At 44.3% G+C, this 23,115-nt stretch overlaps 1 protein-coding gene across 1 annotated transcript in view; it reads left to right on the top strand.

The window, feature by feature from the left end:
• Positions 1 to 22,685, top strand: part of NOTCH2 (notch receptor 2) — a 177,485-nt gene extending 154,800 nt beyond the window's left edge. Inside the window, exons 22-34 of the mRNA XM_079932106.1 lie at positions 129 to 261; positions 4,476 to 4,712; positions 7,315 to 7,427; positions 8,382 to 8,887; positions 10,213 to 10,560; positions 11,406 to 11,548; positions 11,751 to 11,961; positions 12,408 to 12,504; positions 13,983 to 14,151; positions 14,749 to 15,050; positions 15,859 to 16,006; positions 17,009 to 17,106; positions 18,071 to 22,685. Coding sequence (XP_079788232.1) covers positions 129 to 261; positions 4,476 to 4,712; positions 7,315 to 7,427; positions 8,382 to 8,887; positions 10,213 to 10,560; positions 11,406 to 11,548; positions 11,751 to 11,961; positions 12,408 to 12,504; positions 13,983 to 14,151; positions 14,749 to 15,050; positions 15,859 to 16,006; positions 17,009 to 17,106; positions 18,071 to 19,459 — 3,894 coding nt within the window. The 3' untranslated portion in view covers positions 19,460 to 22,685. The remainder of the gene's footprint in view (positions 1 to 128; positions 262 to 4,475; positions 4,713 to 7,314; positions 7,428 to 8,381; positions 8,888 to 10,212; positions 10,561 to 11,405; positions 11,549 to 11,750; positions 11,962 to 12,407; positions 12,505 to 13,982; positions 14,152 to 14,748; positions 15,051 to 15,858; positions 16,007 to 17,008; positions 17,107 to 18,070) is intronic.
• The last annotated feature ends 430 nt before the right edge of the window (positions 22,686 to 23,115 follow it).

The following is a 23,115-nucleotide window of genomic DNA, read 5'->3' as shown; positions in this document are numbered from 1 at the left end:
GATGCCAGAGAAGCGTACAAGGGCTGGGGGAAGAGGGTCACAGGTAACTTACCAGATCTCATTTGCTCTCAAGGTCTGTGTCCTACAATGGGCCAATATTTCTTGTTCGTTTTGCTTGCTCTTGGCAGTGTGTCCCAGGATATCAGGGTGTCAATTGCGAGTATGAAGTGGATGAGTGCCAGAACCAGCCATGCCAGAACGGAGGCACCTGTATCGACCTTGTGAACCATTTCAAGTGCTCCTGCCCACCAGGCACTCGGGGTATGAAATCAGCCTTACCTGTCTTCCATCCAGGGCATTCTCTAAGTTATAAATGCATTTTTAGTGTTGAGTGGGTTTTTAAAAATCAAGCATTATCTGAATCCTGGTAATTCAAGCCATTTCATTCATCTCTTGCCTAGCTCTGATGTTCTGACTCCAATTCTGTCTGGTTGTTGTTGAGATCCGTGAAACACAGAACGTGAAAATGACATAAGGTTGCAACAAAGTTAATCTGGCTAGCAAGATTTCTTGGTGCTTCTCAGGAAGACAGCTAGTGGCCTCTTGAAAAAATAATTCATATTTACCAGCTCATGTTATTTTTTTAAACTTGCCAAGTTTTGCCTCCATAAAGTGGGGAAATGAATGACATGAAAACATTTGCCTATTTTCATAAGGCCAGGGGAGAATACTGATGGCCCAAGAATGTAGCTAAGAATTGCAGTAAGACCTAATGAGATACAACCCTAGATGGTGGGTGATGGAGCCATCATTTTGCCAGGGACATTCCCCTGCCTCCAAACAATCTCTTGGAAGAGATGTAGTTATAATGGTACCTGCTCTGAGCAGCTTGTGAAAAAAAGAAAAAGTAAGAGGCCATCCACAATGGTGGGAAATCGATTCTCATTGTCAAAGAGAATAGAATGTTAGAGAAATATTTATACTGTCTTAGACCTTTGTGTCAGTGAATTTTGGTAATTTACCCTTCTTGAGTTCAGAGTTTGACTAAATTAAAATGGAAGAGTACCCCACTAGTAGGCTAGTTATTGAGCAATGAGGTTAATGGGGAAGAAAAAATTAGGGAGAAACAGCCTTTGAATATTTGAAGATTTGTCCTGTAAAAGTACTGAGTTCTCTGCTCAGTACCTGAAAGAGAAGTAGAAGTTAATTTTGACTTGCTGTTAGCTTGGTCCTTTGAATACTTGTACTGTATGGGACAAGCTGTGATTCTGGTAGTAGCAAATTAAACCTCAAATCTCAGTGGCTTAACACAACAATTTTTTTTTTTTTTTTGTCACTCAGATCAAGTCTGAGTGTGTTGGGCTACCTCTCTTTATATTTTAGAAATGTGGCTTGCAGCACGGGGCCTCCAAGACCTCCACAGCAGGGGAAGAGGGACAGACTTACAGGGTCATGCAGCAGCTTTCAATACCTCAGTCTGGAAGTGACACCCATCACTACTGCTCACAGTATACTGGCCAGAAGTAGTAAAATGGTCTCAACCTGGCTTCAAGGGAGACTGGGAAATGTAGGCAAGCACATGGATATTCATCTACACTAAAATCTCTGCTATACCATTAACTTTTTTTTTTTTTTACCGTTAACTTTTTATTAATTAGAGGTATCAGTCCTAGAATGGATCGTTTCATAAGGCAACGAAATTTCTCTCTTCTAACCATTTGTTAAGGATGGCTGAAATGATAGTTTTGCTATTATTATTAACAGTCTTTTTCTTCTGGTACTTTGAGTGTGTCATCCCATCCCATGTGATTTGACCTCCATTTTTTTAATGAGAAATTAGCTGCTAACCTTATTGAGGATCCCTGTACATGATGAGTCTCTTCTCTCTTGATGCTTTCAAAATTCTCTGTCTTTTGTGATGTGTGTAGGTGTGGATCTCTTTGAGTTTGTCATACTTAGAACTCGTTGAGTTATTATACTGTTGTGTTTGGTTAGATATGTGGAGTGGTATTTATTTCTCTCTGGCCCTTGGTGAACATTCCAGAGGACTCTCAAGTCCCACAGCCTCATTGCTAGAGTTACCACTATTGCTTTTCTTTCTATACTCCTGAGCTTTGGATCTTGGCCTGGGTTGCCTCCAGTCCCCCACGTCAAGAACTAACTGTAATAGTTCTTCTGCCTCAGGCTGAGGTTGACCTCTCTTTTACTTGATAGGTCTGTTCATGACTGCTGGTTCTATTCTGATGGGAGGATAAGCATCTGTGTTCATTTTACTAGCAGTCCATAGAATACCATATATTCTATGAGAGTGGGAGCACATACCGGTTTGCTTTTACTTTGCAATTTTTGATTTTGTTTGTTAATAGGTAATGTATGCACATGGTCCACAATTTTATACAACCCCCCGCCCCAACACACACACACACACACACACACACACACACACACACACACACACGTAGAAAGAGCATACAGTGAAAAATCTCTTTCCCATATACCTAGTTCTCCTTCTCTCACAAACAAGTAAACACCACTTTTCTTTAGTTTTCTGTGTATCTTTCTTGAGTTTTTTTTTAATGTATCCTTCAGAGTTTCTTTATGTATATAGAAGCCAAGGACAAAGATATTTTTAATACCCACTTCTTACTCCGAAGATAGATTAGACACAGTATTTTGCACTTGGTTTTTTTTTTTTTAACTTAATTGGAGATGTTTCTATATCAAAATATAGAACCTCCTTAATCTTTTTTATTCTGCAGAAATCCCTTTTATGGGCATACCATATTTTACTTAACCAGTGCCCTAATGATAGAAATGTGAATTGTCTAGCATGTGTGTAAGTGTATTTGTAGAATAAATTTTCAGAAATGGAATAGCTGGATTAGAGAATAGGTGCATTTGTAATTTTGGTTGATATTACTGAATTGCACTGTATGAGCAAACCTGTGGGCTTCTCCTCAATGTGAATGGACATACTCTCATTTAAGAGTCATTTGGTTTTCTTTTTTCTATGGTTTCTGTGTTCATATCTGTATCCTTTTTTCCTGTTATGTTGTTTATCTTAATATTTTACAGAAAACAGATGTCTATGAAACAAAATATAAGTATATTCCCGATGTATTGCTTTTTGTTTTTTAATTTTCTTTATGGGAATTTTTCATGCAGAGATTTTTATTTTTAATCAGGTTGAATTTATCAGGGTTTTTTTAATGGTTTCTGTGTTTTGAATCCTAGTCAGCAACACTGTTCACATTCTAAGATTATAAAGGAATTCTCACATATTTTCTTCAAGTACTAGAATACTGGAGAACTTTTTCCATATGGCTACTGATTTGTCCCAACACAATTTACTGAATATTTGATCTTTCGTACAGTGATTTGAGATGGCACCTTTATCAAATTCTAAATTCCCATGTGTATTTGGGTGTTTTTCTGGGCTTTCCTTTTTGTTCTGTTATTCTATTAATTTATCAATGCCTCTCTGCTTTAAATATTAAGGGTCTTCTTTTTCACAGTTTTCCAGGCTGTGGTTATAGTTTGTTTTTCTATATAATTTTAGAATCAGATTGTCTATTAAAAATCCTGTTAGTATTTTTATCGGAGTCACATTAAATTTATGAATTTGTGTAAAGAAGACTGACATCTTTATGATGAGGAGTCTTCCTAACCAAACCATAGTGTCTTTCCATTTATTCAAGTTTCCTTTTGAGCCTTTCAGGTCTATTTTAAAGCCTTCACGTAGGTGTAGCACATTTCTTGTTAAGATTATTCTTAGGTATTTTATCTTTTGCTACTGCTATTGAAAATGAGGCCTTTTCTTACATTTTTCTTTTCTTTCCAATAGTCTTGCTATTACAAGTGGTAGGAATACAGAACTGCTTTCCTTTCTTTTGCAATTTTTTGAATTAATCATGAAATCATTTCTAGAATAGTCATTGATTTCTTTTGTTTCTTTCTCAAAAATATTTACGGATACTCATGCTTGATGGCTCATTTACAACTACAGCACATTGAATGAGTTCTGTTTTAAATGGAATAACCTTTGAGCTCTCCACAGGATACTTCCCCTCTGTTTTTTCAATACAAGATATTAGTGCACTTATACTATTTTACAGGAAAAGTCAATTACGTCACTCAAAATTTACTTCCAATTCTTACCAAGAATTCTTCCAATTCTTACCTGTAATCTATTTATTTATTTATTGCTATTTTTTAACTGTTTTTATATTTTGAATCAAAATGAATAAATTAATGGAAATAATGCTAGCTACTACCTAGTGAGCTGCTTCTTTCGGTTGTGTGGGAGAAAACGTGTGAAGCCCTGAGTACATTCTTTCCTTACTGCTGACCAAGAGGATAGCAGCTGCCCTTGATCAAGAGTGTGTTTTGCCCTGCCTGACCTAAAAGTTCCCACCGCAGACTGAGGAATGTAGCCTGACTAATTGTGAAAGTGCCAACAAGGGTGCTTCTCCCTTGCTGGAAAGCAGCGTTCCAAGGATTGTCATGATTTTCTCTCTCTCTTCTCTTTCGTCCAGGCCTGCTTTGTGAAGAGAACATCGATGACTGTGCCAGGGGTCCCCACTGCCTTAATGGCGGTCAGTGTGTGGATAGGATTGGGGGCTACAGTTGTCGCTGCTTGCCTGGCTTTGCTGGAGAGCGGTGTGAGGGGGACATCAACGAGTGCCTCTCCAACCCCTGCAGCTCTGAGGGCAGCCTAGACTGCATACAGCTTACCAACGACTACCTGTGTGTCTGCCGCAGTGCCTTTACCGGTGAGCGACTTTCCAGCCTCCCCAGCCACTCTGCCTCGGAGGGGGAGTTTAGTGAGGAAATTGGGTCCTGTATGACACATCCCAGACCCGAGTGAAGCTTTTCTCATATGTGAAAAACTAGACCAGCTTAATTCAAGGGCCCAATTTTTTCTTAGGTCTGTGCTCCATCGATGTTTGCTATTCCTGAGAGATGCTGTCTCTTTTGTTATACATTCATTATATCATATTGTAGCAGAAATATAAAAAAAAAGAAATAGAATGTTGGAAGTAGTTGAGCAAAATAACATTTTTAAATTGAGGTAAAACACACATAACTTAGTTTACCATCTTTACCATTTTTAAGTATACAGTTCAGTGGTGTTTAGGACATTCACACTGTTACGCTACCATCCCCACCATCCATCTCCAGAACTCTTCATCTGAGCAAAATAACATCTTGTTTTCAGGAACCTTACATCTAACTCTGGTTTCATCACCCTGCCTCCTTTGGCATGTAGTGACTTGAGTTACTGGGTAGTTGCTGCCACTGTGACCTTTCCACCTCTGTGGGAATCCAGAGAGGCTTAGGGTCTTCTAGGACACTTAAAGGAAGTAGATCCAAATTGGGGTGTGTTTAACCAGAATTGGTTGATGAGGGTTTGAAAAGGAAAACTTCAGAAGTCACAAGTATGACCTGCCGTCTTAAGACTTGGCTGCGTTCCTCACAGATTATAAAGATGACCAAGTCCTGCCTCAGCATAGGGACTTTATCATAGACACTTGCTAATTATTTCTGGAGGAGGGCAGCTTGATGACTTTGGGGAGCTAAAATAGTTGTTTCTGTCTAAATATGGCAATGTCATCAGATACTCAGAAATCTGTTTTGCACTTCTGGGGTCCATCCGAATCTTATGCTGTAGAAGTAAGTATTCCTTGGGAGTCAGATGAGAGTCTGCAGTAGTCTACTTACTAATAGTTTGGCAAGTTGGACTCTGCTACATTCTGAGCCTATTATATCCAGACATTCTTCCTTCCAATGTTGAAGGTGTGCTACCTTTAAGAACTTGGGAATTTTATTAAAAATGGGATGGATTTTGAAATACAGAAGATGCCTAGGTACATTATCAAAAGAGAAACAATCCGTTATGAACATCATGCCTTCGAGGCAACCCTGGACAGAAAGAATATGAACAATCGGTCTGTAGTCTCATATCGGTCATGATGTGCTTGAGAAGCCAGAAGAGCAGAACTGACTCCTGTTCCTTTCATTACATCTGAGGCTTCCTTTATTTGGAAACGATGATAAGCTCTTACAAAGAAAGAAGGAAATAGATGAAGGAAGGAATGGAGGACACCTTGAATTGGGGTCCCCTAGTCAGGAAGTGGTGTTTCTACATTTTCTACCCTTGTGAATAAAAAACGCTTTGACTCATTGATGGCGATTATGGTGGGGTGCTGATGCTGAGACGAACATCAAGGGACCATCAGTCCCTGAGCCCCGTGCAAACGGGGTGACTGCTCTTGCTTATTGTCTGCTGCTGTGATTTGAAGAAACAAACATCTGTAACTCCTGCCTCATTATTCTGGTTGGCCAAAATTACTGCTATTTTAGTTGCATTTTAATTTTTAAAGCCATCTCTTCCCTTCCAAGTGCCTGAAGGCCAGATGGGGCCTGAATCCTTGCCCCATGTCCCCGCCCCCCCATGATTTCATTTGCTTAGTTCAGTTTGTCATGGAACAGTGGGCTCAGGATACCTTCTGTTTTAGAACTGAACTGTGCCTAGAGATCATTAACTCTGGGAATATTAAGCTGTGTTTTGAAACAGTGCCAATCAGGTTACAGAAAGGCTAGAAAATGATTGAAAAGAGACGTCACTGATGAAAATTCGCTATAAACTGCAAATCACCCTTTTTCTTAGTTTTTTTCTTTTAATTTTTATCGTAGTATAGTTGATTTACAACGTTGTGTTACTTTCTGCTGTACAGCAAAGTGAATCAGTTATACATGTATACACTCTTTTTTAGATTCTTTTCCCATATAGGTCATTACAGAGTATTGAGTAGAGAGTGTCCTGTGCTATACAGTAGGGTCCTTATTAGTTATCTGTTTTATATATAGTAGTGTGTATATGTTTATCACCATTTAGTCTGGTCTGGTGTAGCCTCTCTTATGGAATAGACGGTGTTAAAATGCAGTGAACACTTTTGCTGAATGTTTCTTTTGACTCATGAAAGCTAAAGTGCCTTCAGAAAAAGCTTAGATGTCATTTTCCTTTTTGTTTTTGGAGGGATTAGTCATTTTTAAAAAAAAAAAATCTTGTTTTGTGAGTCTTGTTTTGTGAGTTGATTCTTGTTTTGTGAGTCGATTCAGGCACGTATGTGCTTATTACTGTAGATAAGACAGAGGAGGGAACTGCCCTGAGTCGGTGATGGGCCACGCATGTTAAGATCCAATGAGTGCCTTCCTCATCCTCTTTTGTTCCCTTAGGATTAGACCTTAATTCTCATACCTCTCCCTCCTTCTCTAATCCTTTGACTGGCCCACATCCCAGGAGTGTTCTGTTCTGTAACTTGCAGTTACTACTTCTGCCTTTTAAAACACCCTTTCATTTTCTACTCTGAGGTCGTCACTGTGAAACGTTCGTCGATGTGTGTCCCCAGATGCCTTGCCTGAACGGAGGGACTTGTGCTGTGGCCAGCAACATGCCTGATGGTTTCATTTGTCGTTGTCCCCCGGTGAGTGCCGTGTTGCCTATTGAAGGAGGATGCTCTCTTCCACACAGTCTGTGACGAAGCTGAGATTAAACTTGGTGTTTCCGAGCTCTGTGGGGAACTATCTTGGTGGGGACGTTTCTTGATTTTAGCCTGTTTAGGAGAAAGTGCTTCAGTTTTCCATTTAGAACTGTTAAAAGACTTCCAGAAACAGTGAGCTCCCTGATCTGTGACTGTCAATCTTCAGAAGCACCAAGGGCAATGGAATGTTCCCTTGAAATGAGGGCTGGTGTCTCTGGCTTCTGGGTCTTGTGCTGGAGGGTAGTCTTACTGCCCAGATGGGGAGAGAGTTGGTTGGAAATGCCACCCTGCTCACATTCCTTGGCGGGGACTATTTGAGAGCAGGCTGCTTCTTCAACTAGAAGGAAGCCTAACGTTAGCCATTTGCTGTGCAAACACTTTTGCTACTGCCAGAGGCTAACACCTCTCTAACACAGATCACTATGTGTGGAGAGGTACCAAAAGGAAACCTGTCCAGTAACCTTGGCCTGGACTGAGCGAGAAGGCCAGGAACGAAATGGCATAGGAAAGTTTTTTAGACACCTAATACTCTGAAGTGAGGTTTTTCCCCTATAAAGTCACTGTATGAGTGATCTAATGACGCTTAGGAAAGGTGCTAATAGATACGGTGTCACCTGACTCTTATCCTACCATGAACTGTTGACTTCATTTCTAGAACTGAGCTCTTAGAGTGGGAAAATTCTATATTCATCCTATGGAACCGCCAGCCCTAACCTATAGGTTGACTTGAAGAGGTCTCTTCCTAGAACTTGGTCTAGGAGGCTACATGGAGGGATCTTAGCCAAGGGTCTAGCCTTTACCTCCCTAGAGGTGTGGCAGAGAGGGGGTTGGGAGGGAAAATGGGGCATGCCCTCAAGAGTCAGCCTGCCATTCTCATTCGTTCACTGATTTCCACAGGGATTCTCTGGGGCGAGATGCCAGAGCAGCTGTGGACAAGTGAAGTGTAGGAGAGGGGAGCAGTGTGTGCACACAGCCTCAGGACCCCGCTGCTTCTGCCCCAACCCCCAGGACTGCGACTCAGGCTGTGCCAGTAGCCCCTGCCAGCACGGGGGCAGCTGCTACCCTCAGCGCCAGCCTCCTTATTACTCTTGCAAGTGTTCTCCGCCGTTCTGGGGCAGCCACTGTGAATTCTACACAGCTCCCACCAGCACCCCTCCTGCCACCTGTCTGAGCCAGTATTGTGCCGACAAAGCTCGGGATGGCGTCTGCGATGAGGCCTGCAACAGCCATGCCTGCCAGTGGGATGGGGGTGACTGTTCCCTCACCATGGAGAACCCCTGGGCCAACTGCTCCTCCCCGCTTCCCTGCTGGGATTACATCAACAACCAGTGTGATGAGCTGTGCAACACGGCTGAGTGCCTGTTTGACAACTTTGAATGCCAGAGGAACAGCAAGACGTGCAAGTAAGCATCCAGTGTCCCCAGAACTGAGGGACACTGTCACTAACATACCTCGGTTTCTTGTTGTTGCTCCTAACCACTCCAGTGCTTCAGCCCAAGCTGCCTCTGCTTTTCGGACTGGTGCCCTGGGGCCCTCTCCTTCCTGGTGTCAGCCTTGTCCCAGCGCACGCTGCCCTGTGCTCTCCCTTGCTGACAGAGGGGCAGGAATGCTCACTGCACAGCCGCCCTCTCTCTGCCTGTCTCTGCTTCCTCGCCTGCTGCTCTCAGAACCTCCTGGGGGAAATAACTTTTGGAAGTGTTGTTACCCACTCTCAGGCAGCCTCTCACATAACCTGCCTGCAGGATGGATGGAAAGGTCTGTACCTCTCTCTGTTTGCCCCATTCCTTTCCCTAAGACAGGGTTTCCCCATCAGGTTTATCAGGAAGCGCAAGCTACCTTAGGCAACTTAACCCTCCAGGTCTTCATTGTTGCAGTTATAGGGGGCTTTGTGGGTTACATAATGACTTTCCATTTAGTCATCCCATTTAGTTTAACTCTGATTAATTTTCACCAACCTTGTGAGGCATAGGTATTGTTAATGACCTTTCACAGGTGAGGGAACTGAGACCTAGAAGGTTCAAGAACTTGCCAAAGCACATACAGCTACTCCTGACCTGAGCTAGAGTGGCACAAGTTTTACTAGGTGGTGGAACCATCAATGGATGGGAGTGGGGGAGGAGAGGAGAGTGGAAATAAAATGATTTTTGCATCACCGGGCTTTGAGATTCAATTTCCTTTCCCCAGTGTTTGAAAGATACTGTACAAATTAGATCTGGTATCCTGTGTGGGACACACTGCTCCCCATCTATACCTTCCAGAGCTGGGATTCAATCTTGATTAGAAAAGAATTGGGCCATATCAACATGGTCCACTGTACAGCATCTCTTGATGGTACAGGGCTACTATCCAGTTTCTGGAAGCACTCTCTAGAGTCATGTTGTACTTCTGAAAGCCTAGAGGCAATGGATAAAAAAAAAATAAAGGAAGCATGAACCAAGTAGATTTAACAAGATTATGAGTTGTCTGGGGACCCATGAGTGTAGTGAGTACAGTTTTGTTTCTCATTCAGAGAGCACTCACTGACACTAAGGGGTGTAGACTATATATACTCTAAGAAGACAGGGATAGGAGAGTCGCAGAAGGCTTCATGGGACATTCGGGATCTAATCTGAGCCATAGAAAATGGGTAGGAAAATCCACATTAGTTCCAAGGGGAAATCAAATAGAGCTCCGGTCTGGTCTGAGACCCTTACCTTGTTCTCTTCCTCCTCTGACTCCCCCTACCTAGATATGACAAATACTGTGCAGACCACTTCAAAGACAACCATTGTGACCAGGGATGCAACAGTGAGGAGTGTGGCTGGGATGGGCTGGACTGTGCTGCTGACCGGCCAGAAAACCTGGCAGAGGGTACCCTGGTCATTGTGGTGCTGATGCCACCTGAACAGCTGCTCCAGGATGCTCGCAGCTTCTTGCGTGCACTGGGCACCCTGCTCCACACCAACCTACGCATCAAACGGGATGCCCGGGGGGACCTCATGGTCTACCCCTATTACGGTGAAAAGTCAGCTGCCATGAAGAAGCAGAGATTGGCGCGCAGGTCCCTTCCAGGCGATCAAGAACAGGAAGTGGCTGGGTAAGTTTTAAATTTCTGAACTTCTTAAAGCTTAATTTTATCAAGCTGAGCGCTTTGATACACAGAAGTCATAACTGCAACTATAAAAATGAAAGGTCAGAAAAAGAACAGCCAGACCAAGTAACACAAGCCCGTGATCCCAGTATTTACCGTTAGTGCTAAAGGTTTGCCTTGATTTGGGGATCCTGAAAAGTGGGCTGGAGCAAGTGGGGGGCAGGATGTCAGGATGGCCCCTCAAGTGCTAGAATCTCTAACCGTTTGCCAGAGTTACCTTAAATCCCTCTAGTAATGACTCCTCTTTGTATTACTCCTGGCCTTCTTTTCAAGGCCCTTCATTTATGTCTCTTTGACAGCGGTGATGTTCTGCAGATGTTCTGTCATTCACACACCACACTGTTAGTGTATCTCACAGTGTTCAATTCAATAGCTAGCTGAAGTACAGATGCAGAGACAAAGGAGAGTAAGGAACAAAAACAAGGGGCAGGGGTGTATTTTTAGAGTGGCTCTATGTACCTTTGAGTACGTTGGAATGGGTAGGAGAAGCCCACCAAAGACAGCTTCACCGCATTTTCTCACTTTGTCTTATGTTGCCTAAGTCGGAGCGCTTAGACTGAGCCAAACCAAGGATAGCGAGACATCTCCCAAGTGAGAATTAGTGTTTAGGATCTAGACGGACAACATCTTAACTTCTGAGATCTTTCTGGAGGCAGCGTCCAGAGGTGGAGAGCCTGAGGCTGAGGGTGAGGAAGAAGGCTCATGTCACCCTCCAACTCAGATTCCTGGACTGACACCCTTCCGTTTTCTCCCCATTTCCCTTCTGCCTCTTTCCCCTCGGCTTCCCACAGCTCTCAGGTATTCCTGGAAATCGACAACCGCCAGTGTGTCCAAGACTCAGACCAGTGCTTCAAGAATACGGATGCAGCAGCAGCTCTTCTGGCGTCTCACGCCATCCAGGGGACCCTGTCGTACCCCCTTGTGTCTGTTGTCAGTGAGTAGCACTGGAATTAAGGGGAAAGTATGGGGAGAAAGGTGTCACTTGCGGGCAGAAAGAACAAGGCATAGTTTACAATGTGCGGCTCTCTATCTCTCAGGGCTGGTGAGGTCAGAGTTGTTCTCTGAAGGAGTGTAGGGGGAATACTGAGAGTTGGATGTTTCATTCATCACTTTTCCCTGTCTCTCTGCACTTTCAGGTGAATCTCTGACCCCAAAACGCACCCAGCTTATCTATCTACTTGCTGTTGCTGTTGTTATTGTCTTGTTTATTATCCTGCTGGGGGTGATCATGGCAAAACGAAAGCGTAAGCATGGCTCCCTCTGGCTGCCTGAAGGCTTCACCCTTCGCCGTGACTCCAGCAATCACAAACGTCGTGAGCCAGTGGGACAGGATGCCGTGGGGCTGAAGTAAGGGAGTCTGCCAACAAGCTACCCTTCACAGTAATAATGAGCATGGATAAGAGGAAAATCAGATCTTGTTGAATCATGATTTTATATTCTGAGCTCTGGCCATGCTGTGTTATTACGCTTGACCATGATTCGCGATGCCTACTGAGTGGCTATAAAATACGTGTCTGGATGCTTCAATTCTGTACATATAATCACAGTGGTCCTCAGCTTCTGTGATGAGGCAGGCACACTTTTGTTGTCAGCTCTTGATTAGTGGGAAAGGAAAGGATATTTCCTCAGGCGATGGGATGTAATATTACCCATTTTTCCTGGGCCAAAGGCCCTGAAAGTCTGACCATAGCCACGAGAGTGTGTGATGGTAGAAAAAGTATTGAAAACTTCTATGTTCGTTTATGATATAACATCTGCCCTTATTTTACACCTTCATAATTCCGTCACATCAGAAATCTCTCAGTGCAAGTCTCAGAGGCTAACCTAATTGGTTCTGGAACGAGTGAACATTGGGTCGACGATGAAGGGCCCCAGCCAAAGAAAGCCAAGGTAAGCTAGCCATGGGAGAACCACCATTGTTATCCATTATCTGCTCACTTTTCGTGTTTCTGTCCTTTGCTATCTAGAGCGTCATGCATGGGAGAAAAGGGTGATATTCTTTACATGTTGCCCAGGCAGAGGCTATCCTAGGTTGTCTGAAAAAGCAGGAATCTCTAGGTCACTGGTGGCCTTGGGTTAGCTGTGTAAGTTTTTCAAAAAGAACTCTTTAAAAATAATAAAACAAAGATGCTTCCTTCCTCGAGTGTCATGCTGATGGTACTTGAATAAGGACTACTGTGTGTAAATAGCAATTTCCTTCATGGCTAGATCTCTCCCTTATTCTCTCTGGGTACTTCTCCTTCTGGAAGGGAAGGTGGAACTAATCAGTGGAAGAGAGCCAATGACCACTGAGTTCGGAGGCTTCAAAGCTTGAGCCCTGGAAACTAAAGCCATATAGAAGTAAGAGGTAAACAGTGGGCTGAGTCTGACATGAAAAAGGAGACCATTCACCCGTAGATATACATGGCTGGGATGTGCATGTATCCAAGGATGGTCTAAATCAGCTTGAGGAGATAAGTGCTTGAGGAGTACAGGCATGAAGTACACCATGATGGTTAAGAACATTGCTTTAGCTCCAGTCAGAACTGGATTCAAGTCCAAAACTCTGGCACATTACTTAACCTCTTTGTATTTAATTACCTTAATCCGTAAGATAGGGAAAATAATAATAATTCTTTCCTCTGTGAGTTTTGTGTGGATTAAATACAGCAGTACGTGTAAATTGCCTTCCCTATTTTCTGTCACATACTAAATACTTCATAAAGGGCAGCTGGTTTTAAAATTATAATAATAATAATAATATTCAATAAATACTTCCTGAATGCTTGCTCTGTGCTGGGCACTGGGTTAAATACAGGGTACAAGGAGACAGCCGTGAGCAAGGCTTGTTCCCTGTTGTGAGGAACCTTTCAGGGAGCGGTAGAAACTGCCGTGTAGTGCCATGTAAATACTTAACACATGCTCAGTTAAGAGGAGTGAGCAGAGGGTGCTCTGGAGGACCAACAAGAGGAATTAGAGTCTGCTTTCTACTTGAAGGGTAGACAGGAGTTAGTCAGACAAAGAATTGGGAGAGACCATGGCAGGCTGAAGGAACAACATAGGCAAAAGCCCAGAAGCAGGAAAATGGTGCTTTGGGGATCTGTAGATGGCATGTTAGGTAGGTAATATAGGTGACGCAGTAAGGCTGAAGCCTAGAGTATGGGATTGGGGAGGTTAGGAGAGTGGTACAGATGATGCAGGAGAGGTAAACAGGAGCCACATCATGAGAGCAGTGGGAAGCCAATGTGGATAATAATCTGGAAGGTTCGATAGGAGGACAGAGAATACTGGGTGGGAGATTAGAAGTGATGGGAGACTCTGGACTAGCTCCTTGTCTGCAGCTCCTGGCGTGGGCCGGATTGATAGGGAGAGTTGTCTTCTCCTTTCAGGCTGAAGATGAGACTTTACTTTCAGAAGAAGACGATCCCATCGATCGACGGCCATGGACACAGCAGCACCTTGAAGCTGCAGATATCCGTAGGACACCATCGTTGGCTCTCACTCCTCCGCAGGCAGAGCAGGAGGTGGATGTGCTGGATGTGAACGTCCGCGGCCCAGGTCAGCACCTGCAAGCCTCCCCTTTCTCGTTGTGCATGCCTGCCCTGGCTTCCACCTTATCCCTGTGTTTGTCCCACTTGGTGATATGCTCCCTTCTGACTTCACAGATTGGAAATCGGCTTGAGGAAATGAATGTTTAAGGAACACAGGCTTGCAGAAATTATGAATTTATATGAGGAAAGAGGGAAGGATTTCTCATTGCTTCACATACAGCATGCTCGACAGCAAACAGACTGATTATTTGGGATAGATTTTAGTAGGACAAAAAAATAATATTCCAAAGCAGAGGGATAGAGAATTTGTTTAGTTCGTACCTTCGTGCACATCGTTTATTAATACTGGCTATTTTTAAAAGTTGTCCAGTTTAAAATAACATAGCACTTAGGAACTTGAACAGGAAAGCTTGTTTAACGTAGAGAATAGCTGCTCTTTACAGAAAGGATGTTATCCAGGAAAAGTCAATTGCCAATTACCACAAGAATCACAGAGTTTTTTCACAAAAGAATAATTTTCTTCACATTGAACAACAATAGGGTTAATGGACCATTAATGTCCTTCCCCTCCTCGAATACTTTCTGGAATTTTCCCTTCCTCTAGATGGGTGCACCCCACTGATGCTGGCTTCTCTCCGAGGAGGCAGCTCAGATATGAGTGATGAAGATGAAGATGCAGAGGACTCTTCCGCCAACATCATCACAGACTTGGTCTACCAGGGTGCCAGCCTCCAAGCCCAGACAGACCGGACTGGTGAGATGGCCCTGCATCTTGCAGCCCGCTACTCGAGGGCCGATGCCGCCAAGCGCCTCCTGGATGCAGGTGCAGATGCCAACGCCCAGGACAACATGGGCCGCTGCCCTCTCCATGCTGCCGTGGCAGCTGATGCCCAAGGTGTCTTCCAGGTAAAGAACATGGAAAGAGCTGGTTCCTTATGGATCTAGTATAGTTTCCCTTTATTAAGGCACTTAACATCCCATTACATTTGTTCGATGATTCTTTGAGAGAATAAGGCAGATGATAGAGTCCTGCTTGCTGGAAAGGAAAAGGGAAAGCAGGAAAAGGGAGGCAGGCAAACAGACTTGACCATTTACAGCCAGGAAACCATAGAGCCAAAAGCAGATAACACCAGTCTTCTGATTGTTAATCCCTGCTTAGCGTTGTTTTGTTTCTGACGTGGCAAAATGCCTCCCATATGAAAAGATCAGATGGGAGTGATACCTGTTATGAAGCCTCTGACTAGTGTCAGCTTCTCCCTCTAGATATATCTGACCATATGGGCTTCCAGCTGCTCCTTGGCGGGTTTCTTGACATGAGTTCATAATGTATCCCTGATGCCCTATTATTCTACCCTGATGGGGAAATTGGAGGCATGCTGTATCATCTTAACCTAGACACCATAACTGAGGTTGTGGTATTCTCCCACATCCCTCTTTTTGCTTTAGAAAGTAGAAGTACCTTAGTTTACATAGCCATTGTAAAGCTTGAGCACCTACTTGTATTTTCGTTCATCCGTTTACTCCTTCATTCATGCATTCAACAAATATTTACTGACTGACCATGGTAGAACCGTGGGCACAAAGATAACAAGACATTCCCTGTACTCCAGGGACTTACAGTGTAGCCTCAGCTCTGATGCTGTTATTTCTTATCTTAGCTTCATTATTTTTTGTATCCAGGTGACTCCCTTTTCTGTGCTTTCTCGTGTTCTAGATACTGATCCGCAACCGAGTAACTGATCTAGATGCCAGGATGAACGATGGCACGACACCCCTGATCCTGGCTGCCCGCCTAGCTGTGGAGGGAATGGTGGCAGAGTTGATCAACTGCCAAGCCGATGTGAATGCAGTGGACGACCACGGTAGGGATGAGAAGCAGGGGTTCAGCTTCCTACCTGCAAAGCAAGCCTCTGAGGAGGAAGATTGTTGCACGATCCTTAATGAGCTGTCCCAGATCCGAATCCACTGAAGATTCATTCAGTCATTCATTCTTCCTTTTACCATATTGAGTTCAGAGATCTGAGACAGTGGGAGGTCCGTAGATGAAGCTGGGAAGGGATTTTTGGTGAGGGTTCTCAGATCTCAAAGCAGGTCTATGGAAGGTTTCCCTGTGTACGTTCCCAGGCATACCACTCTTGAGATGAGGATATGAGAGCCAACTTCATTGTGGAGGTGAGGGTTGTGAGATATTCTAACTATGCGTTCTGGCCTGTAATAAATAAGTAGGTTATTGCCTTCAGTGTGTGACAGGGTAGATTCTGCCATGTGAGGGATGTGGTACCATAGACAGATGATCCTTTTACTTAGAGGTCTTCTGGAGGCAAGGCAGCCTGTACTGAAGTATTTCTAGAATAGGGGAAAATTAATAGAATACTTGGGTTTTTCCTGTGGGCCCCCAGAGAGAACTGGCTTCCTACTGCCGTCTGAGAAGTTCAAGGTTTCCTTGTACAAATCCTGATGCTTCCCGATAGTAAGAGTAGGCCATGTCCTTCTGCTCTGTCTGCTTATAAAAATGTTTTGTTTGTTTTGTTTTGTTTTTAACTTATTTTGTTTTTAATTTTGGCTGCGTTGGGTCTTTGTTGCTGCACGCGGGCTTTCTCTAATTGCAGCGAGCGGGTGCGCGGGCTTCTCATTGCGGTGGCTTCTCTTGTTGCGGAGCACGGGCTCTAGACGTGCGGGCTTCAGTAGTTGTGGCTCGCAAGCTCTAGAGCGCAGGCTCAGTAGTTGTGGCGCACGGACTTGGTTGCTCTGCGGCGTGTGGGATCTTCCCGGACCAGGGCTCGAACCCGTGTCTCCTGCGTTGGCAGGCAGATTCTTAACCACTGCACCACCAGGGAAGCCCTAAAAATGTTTTCTTCCTGCAGGAAAATCTGCTCTTCACTGGGCAGCTGCTGTGAATAATGTGGAGGCGACCCTTTTGCTGTTGAAAAATGGGGCCAATCGAGACATGCAGGACAACAAGGTACAGTCTGGGCTCTGAGCTGGACGGCAGGCACAGCAGTGCCTCAGAATATAAGGCCTTCGCTTTTCTCCTGTAGCTCCTCTTGTGATAAGGATAGACAAAGATGGAAGCAGATTGGAACTTGGTCCAGAGAGCTGGAGTGCTTGTATTGGGCTTAACCAGGGAAGTGTCAGGATTGACCCTCTGCCTACTCAGTACTCAGTCTGCATCAGGCTCTCCTGTCAATAACTTTGGTGTAGCCCTTTCTGCCTTTCTCTTCTTTGACATTTCCCTTTCTTCTGGTCTTCATTCTGTTCACACTCACTTCCTTTTCACTTGTTTGTTCTTATTTGTTTTCTTGATACTTTTTCCCCCCTGTTCTTGGGCACCATGATGCTTTCCTGTTTGCTTTTCTTCCTCTGAGTTTTATGTCATGTTTCCCCTCTCTTGCTCATCTTATCTTCTCTCATTCATTTCCTCTTTTCCCTTCTGTTAGTTCTTTCTCTCAGATGTTTTGTCTCTGCTTTCTTTTACTTTCCCTTATTTTTCCCAGTTCTATAAATGCTTTAGGTTCTTCCCCCTCATACCTTTCTTATTTCTACCTGTTATTCCTTTTAGAACCCTATTTTGATAAGCTCAGTACTCTTTTAAGTGAATTTCTGGCTTGGGGACATGCTTTATCTCACGTGTTCCCCACTAAGGAGATGTAGCACTCAATGGGGCAAAATTGGTTCTTGGGGAAGGGTAAAATAATCTTAACTTTCTTTATGTATAAAGTCCAGATATCCCTTCAGTACGTAGGTAGTTATACACTTTATCTGTGATATTAAAATTTCATGCGGAAAAAAAAAAAAAAAAAAAAAATTTCATGCGGGAAGGAAGTTAGGAAAAAATGTCTAAAGGGATGCTGACAAACAGATTGAGAGACACTGCTGTATTCTCAAGAGTGTTATTAAAATGTGCTCTGTGTGGGCCTTTTCTGTAGGAAGAGACCCCTCTGTTTCTCGCTGCCCGGGAGGGGAGCTATGAAGCAGCCAAGATCCTGTTAGACCATTTTGCCAATCGGGACATCACAGACCACATGGATCGTCTTCCCCGGGACGTGGCTCGGGACCGCATGCACCATGACATTGTGCGCCTGCTGGATGAGTACAACGTGACCCCAAGCCCTCCGGGCACCGTGCTGACTTCTGCTCTCTCACCTGTCATCTGTGGACCCAACAGATCTTTTCTCAGTCTGAAGCACACCCCGATGGGCAAGAAGTCCAGACGGCCCAATGCCAAGAGCGTTGTGCCCTGTAGCCTCCCTAACCTTGCCAAGGAGGCCAAGGATGCCAAGGGGAGTAGGAGGAAGAAGTCTCTGAGTGACAAGGGCCAGTTGTCTGAGAGCTCAGTGACTCTGTCCCCCGTTGATTCCCTAGAATCTCCTCACACATATGTTTCTGATACCACATCCTCTCCGATGATTACATCCCCCGGAATCTTACAGGCCTCACCCAACCCTGTGTTGGCCACTGCTGCCCCCCCTGCCCCAGTCCATGCACAGCATGCACTGTCTTTCTCTAACCTTCATGAGATGCAGCCCTTGGCTCACGGGGCCAACACTGTGCTTCCCTCAGTGAGCCAGCTGCTGTCACACCACCACATTGTCCCCCCAGGCAGTGGCAGTGCGGGGAGCTTGGGTAGGCTACATCCAGTCACTGTCCCAGCGGACTGGATGAACCGTGTGGAGGTGAATGAGAGCCAGTACAACGAGATGTTTGGTATGGTCCTGGCTCCAGCTGAGGGCACTCACCCTGGCATAACTCCCCAGAGCAGGCCGCCTGAAGGGAAGCATTTACCTGCCCCTCGAGAGCCCTTGCCCCCCATCGTGACTTTCCAGCTAATCCCCAAAGGCAGCATTGCCCAACCAGCCGGGGCTGCCCAGCCTCCATCCAGCTGCCCTCCAGCTGTTGCAGGCACCCTGCCCACCATGTATCAGATTCCAGAAATGGCTCGTTTGCCCAGTATGGCTTTTCCCACTGCCATGATGCCCCAGCAGGAAGGGCAGGTTGCTCAGACCATTCTCCCAGCCTACCATCCCTTTCCAGCCTCTGTGGGCAAGTATCCCACACCCCCTTCACAGCATAGCTATGCTTCCTCCAATGCTGCTGAGAGAACGCCCAGTCACAGTGGTCACCTCCAGGGTGAGCATCCCTACCTGACACCATCCCCAGAGTCTCCTGACCAGTGGTCAAGTTCATCCCCCCACTCTGCTTCTGACTGGTCAGATGTGACCACCAGCCCCACTCCTGGGGGTGCTGGAGGAGGTCAGCGGGGACCTGGGGCACACATGTCTGAGCCACCACGCAGCAACATGCAGGTCTATGCATGAAACACTCTGCCTCCAGCGTAGGGACAGAACTATCGTAAATGCTGCTGAGGAGCAAATGAAGGTCGTCCGGGAGAGAAATGAAGAAATCTCTGGAACCAGCTTCCGGAGGCAGGGGAGAGGAGGTGCTCTTATCTTGTAGATGATGCAAAGGAAGCAATTTTATTAGCTTCACTGTGTATCTGCAGGGTTTTGGGAGCCGGGAAAGGACAAGGCTCCTTGTAATCTCTTGCCCATCAAGCCCAGGTTCATGGAATTGCAAGATGAATACAAGACTTGGGACCGTGTTTCCTCTCTTCACCGTGGGCAGCAAGATTGATGCCTGTTGTAGACATTCTTGCAGCTTGGACTGTATTTTCAGCCTTGGGGGCTATTGCTATATCCATGAGAAGATTCTATAGTAGAGTCCTATTGGGAGTTGTGCCCTGGAATTCTGCCGGAATTGACCTATCTTCTGTTCTCATCCTTGGAAAGTCTTTCGACTTCACTTGGTGCTGTAATTGTTGCACCTCTCTGTGGCTGGAACCCCACCTGCATGTTATAGGGCAGGACCTTTGTGCTTTTAATCATTCCTGCTCTGGAAAGCACCTGCAGCCTTCTTTTCCCAGTGTCCCTAGGAGTCTCACGGGGTTTACTTTTATGGTTCTCAGCAGAAAACTTTCAAGTATGTTTCTTTAGAAAATGGACATAGTGCATTCTCCTACATAATATCATTCCTAAAATAAGAAGGGGAGCAAAATATTTTTCTTTGAACCCATTTAGGGGACCAGGACCCCATTCAAGAGGCTGCCCCTGAATTCTCTTGCCTGCATACAGGATTCCTACAAACCTTACCAGGAAGAAGAGTAAGAATCTGTTGTTTTTTCCATTTGTGGGCCTAGTAATTGTGAAGGTTTATCCTTGGCAGTGTAGGTAATATGAGCCCTTCAAAAACCCAAACAGACAAAGGTTTGGAATGTTGGAATGACCAAGAGATAAGGTAACTCATGCAAGGAGTGGTTACCCACTGACCCGTCCCTGCCAAGCATTCCATTGACTGCCAGTGTGAAACACATTTGTTCCCTGATATTAGAACGCTCGGCCTGCTTCACTCACACATCCAGCAGATGAAGATCATCTTAGCTGTTGAGCCTTCCCCTCCACATATCTCGAAGAAGAAAATGTCTCAAACAATGTTCCCTCGCTGTTTAGAAGTGAAATTTCCTCCGCACAAGGGCCCCCCGTGACAGTCGTCTTCCGCTAGTCAGATGGCTGTAGTCTCTACTTCCTGACATTCCTTCTGATCCCAGGCCCCTTCACCCAGCTTCCCTCCATACTGTAGGGTCTGATTACTGGTGCACCTAGTAGGTTCTCACTGAACACGTGGGTTTTCTGTGTTTGAGTGTGGGAAATAGAATGTTGGCTTACAAGAAGGTTGGAAGGGGAGGAACTATGAGGTAGCCTTTGCTATTTTTTGCTACCATTTCTTTTCCTTTCAAGCAATCATGAGATTCTCTGTTAGGGAACTAATATGGACACTTATCAGGGACCTTTTCCTTTCATAGAGTCACCTTCTAGATGATAATGGACAGTTACAGACTCACTGTCTTGTCATCCTCCTGTTCAGATTGTGATTGTATCTCACCTGAGTCTGCTTCCTGTATTTGTGGTGTTGGCAACTTTTTTGACCCTCTGTCAAGGACGAAGCATTCTAGCCAACGCTAGAAAGAGGAGAAAAATACTTTTCTTCCTCTTCTGCCTGAGTCAGCTAACAACTGGTCCTGTCTCCACACTGTTACTTCCGCCCGGTGCTATGATGTCATGGCACATGGAAAATTAGTTCTTCTGGGTCCGTTTTGTAGATATTAATAGGTGGTCTGCCTACTCCGTGTTGGTTTCGATAGTTTTCATTCCTGCCTTGCCTGGGAGTATTCCTCAGTTCTTCCCATTTACCTGATTTATCTGTCTGTGACTTCGTATGGAAACCCTGTGTGTCTGTTCGCATGGAATTGTACAAAGGATTTTGCCAGTCCTGCCCCAGTTCATTGAATTAAAAAAAATTTTGTTTTTCCCTCATATAAGCAGATTGTTTGTTCATTTGTATTTTATTCTCTCACACGGCAACTCTACCAGCCCCTTTCATAGTATGTAGTATTTTATCATTCTAAATGGTGACTCTTTATCCTTGGACACATTTGTTGATTCACAGGTGGGGAGAACCTATCTACATGGATCACTGTGGACCCCACACATCTGCACTTCTCCGTCATCCCGTTCCAGCCCCTCTTCCTCAGAGTGTCAGCCTCTGATCCAGTAGCTTGATCCCTTGTAGCCTTCTCCATCTGCAAGCACACTGTAGGCCTAACTTGCTTGTTCCTCTTTGGGTTTTGGGGAAATGAATGTGAAAGCTGCCATTACAGACAACAGGCTTCAGTGATGAGGAGGAAGACACTGCCTTTCCAGAATTTATCAATTGCTTAGGTTGTGAGAACACTTGAGTTGTATAGTACCTAGTAAAAGAGAAGGTAAGATGGAGAATCACTTTCTCACATGGGTGCTGAATTGGAGACTAAGTTTGTATGGGATACAACTTTTATGCCAGGTATAGGTCACCCTCTGTGCCCCGCACATTCTTGTTTTATCTTTATGAATTCTTCCTTTGATTCCTCTTCTGTCTGCCTTTGGGGATATGTTTTTTATTTGTTTGTTTCTTTTGTATTAAGTGTCATTTTCTGACTTACATATTGGTAAGGGAGGGAGAGGTTTGAGGGAAAGAAAGACTGAGAGCTAAAGATTTTATGTAAGCAGTCAGCTATGATGCACAAGTCCATTATATCATCTTATTAAATTTGCTAGTTCATAATTCTTGCATAAAAAAGAACCAAAGGTGTAATGTTCTGTTGGCAGGTGGTTTTGGGATTTTGGCCTTAACTAATATACTGAATGTATAATGACTGTTTGAGAGGACAAGTTTATATGCCCTGAGGCTCCCATTCATAACTGCTTGGTACTGTGGCTTCTTCCTTGTGTACATTTCTCATAAAAGTGATACGATATCTGTTTGTATGAGAAACCCATAACCAGTAAAATGACTGCATATTCCTGACTATACATAGTAAGGAAAATGCACAATTTGTTTTTAATTTTCAAAGTTTCGTTCTAAAAGTAGTTAAGACGAAATTTATATGGAAGCATTTTTATCACAAAATAAAAAATGTTACATGTCAAGCTCAATGGGCACTGCAGTTTTTATTTTCCATTCTTGCATCGCTGATCTTGCAGTGATTTACCTTATGATGTCCTAATTGCTGAGAGAGAAAACATGTTCTTTTCATTCTGAATCCCACGGAGCCTAGCACTAGTCTTTTTTCCTTTCACCAGGCAGAGAATAAATAAATGCTTTTGAGGAGAAAGCTTCTGCCAGATAGGAAGTATCACAAGATTGAGTTACTTCACTGTGCACTAACTGGTGACAAATGGACAATGTCTCAGGACAAAGTGCCTTCCAGTGGAAATGTAGAATATTTGCTAAAGCCAGAATTGGGATTTGGGATATAACTAATAAAACCAATGGTGCTATTAACTTAACTAAACCATTAGTTTCCAATATTATTCCTCTTTAAATTTTGTATAGAGTTAAAATATACAGCTATATCATGTTATTTTGCATAATAAATGTT

Source organism: Stenella coeruleoalba, assembly GCF_951394435.1.
Source record: "Stenella coeruleoalba genome assembly, chromosome: 1".
In the NCBI taxonomy this organism is placed as follows: domain Eukaryota; kingdom Metazoa; phylum Chordata; class Mammalia; order Artiodactyla; family Delphinidae; genus Stenella; species Stenella coeruleoalba.
This window is presented reverse-complemented; position numbering and strand designations above follow the sequence as displayed.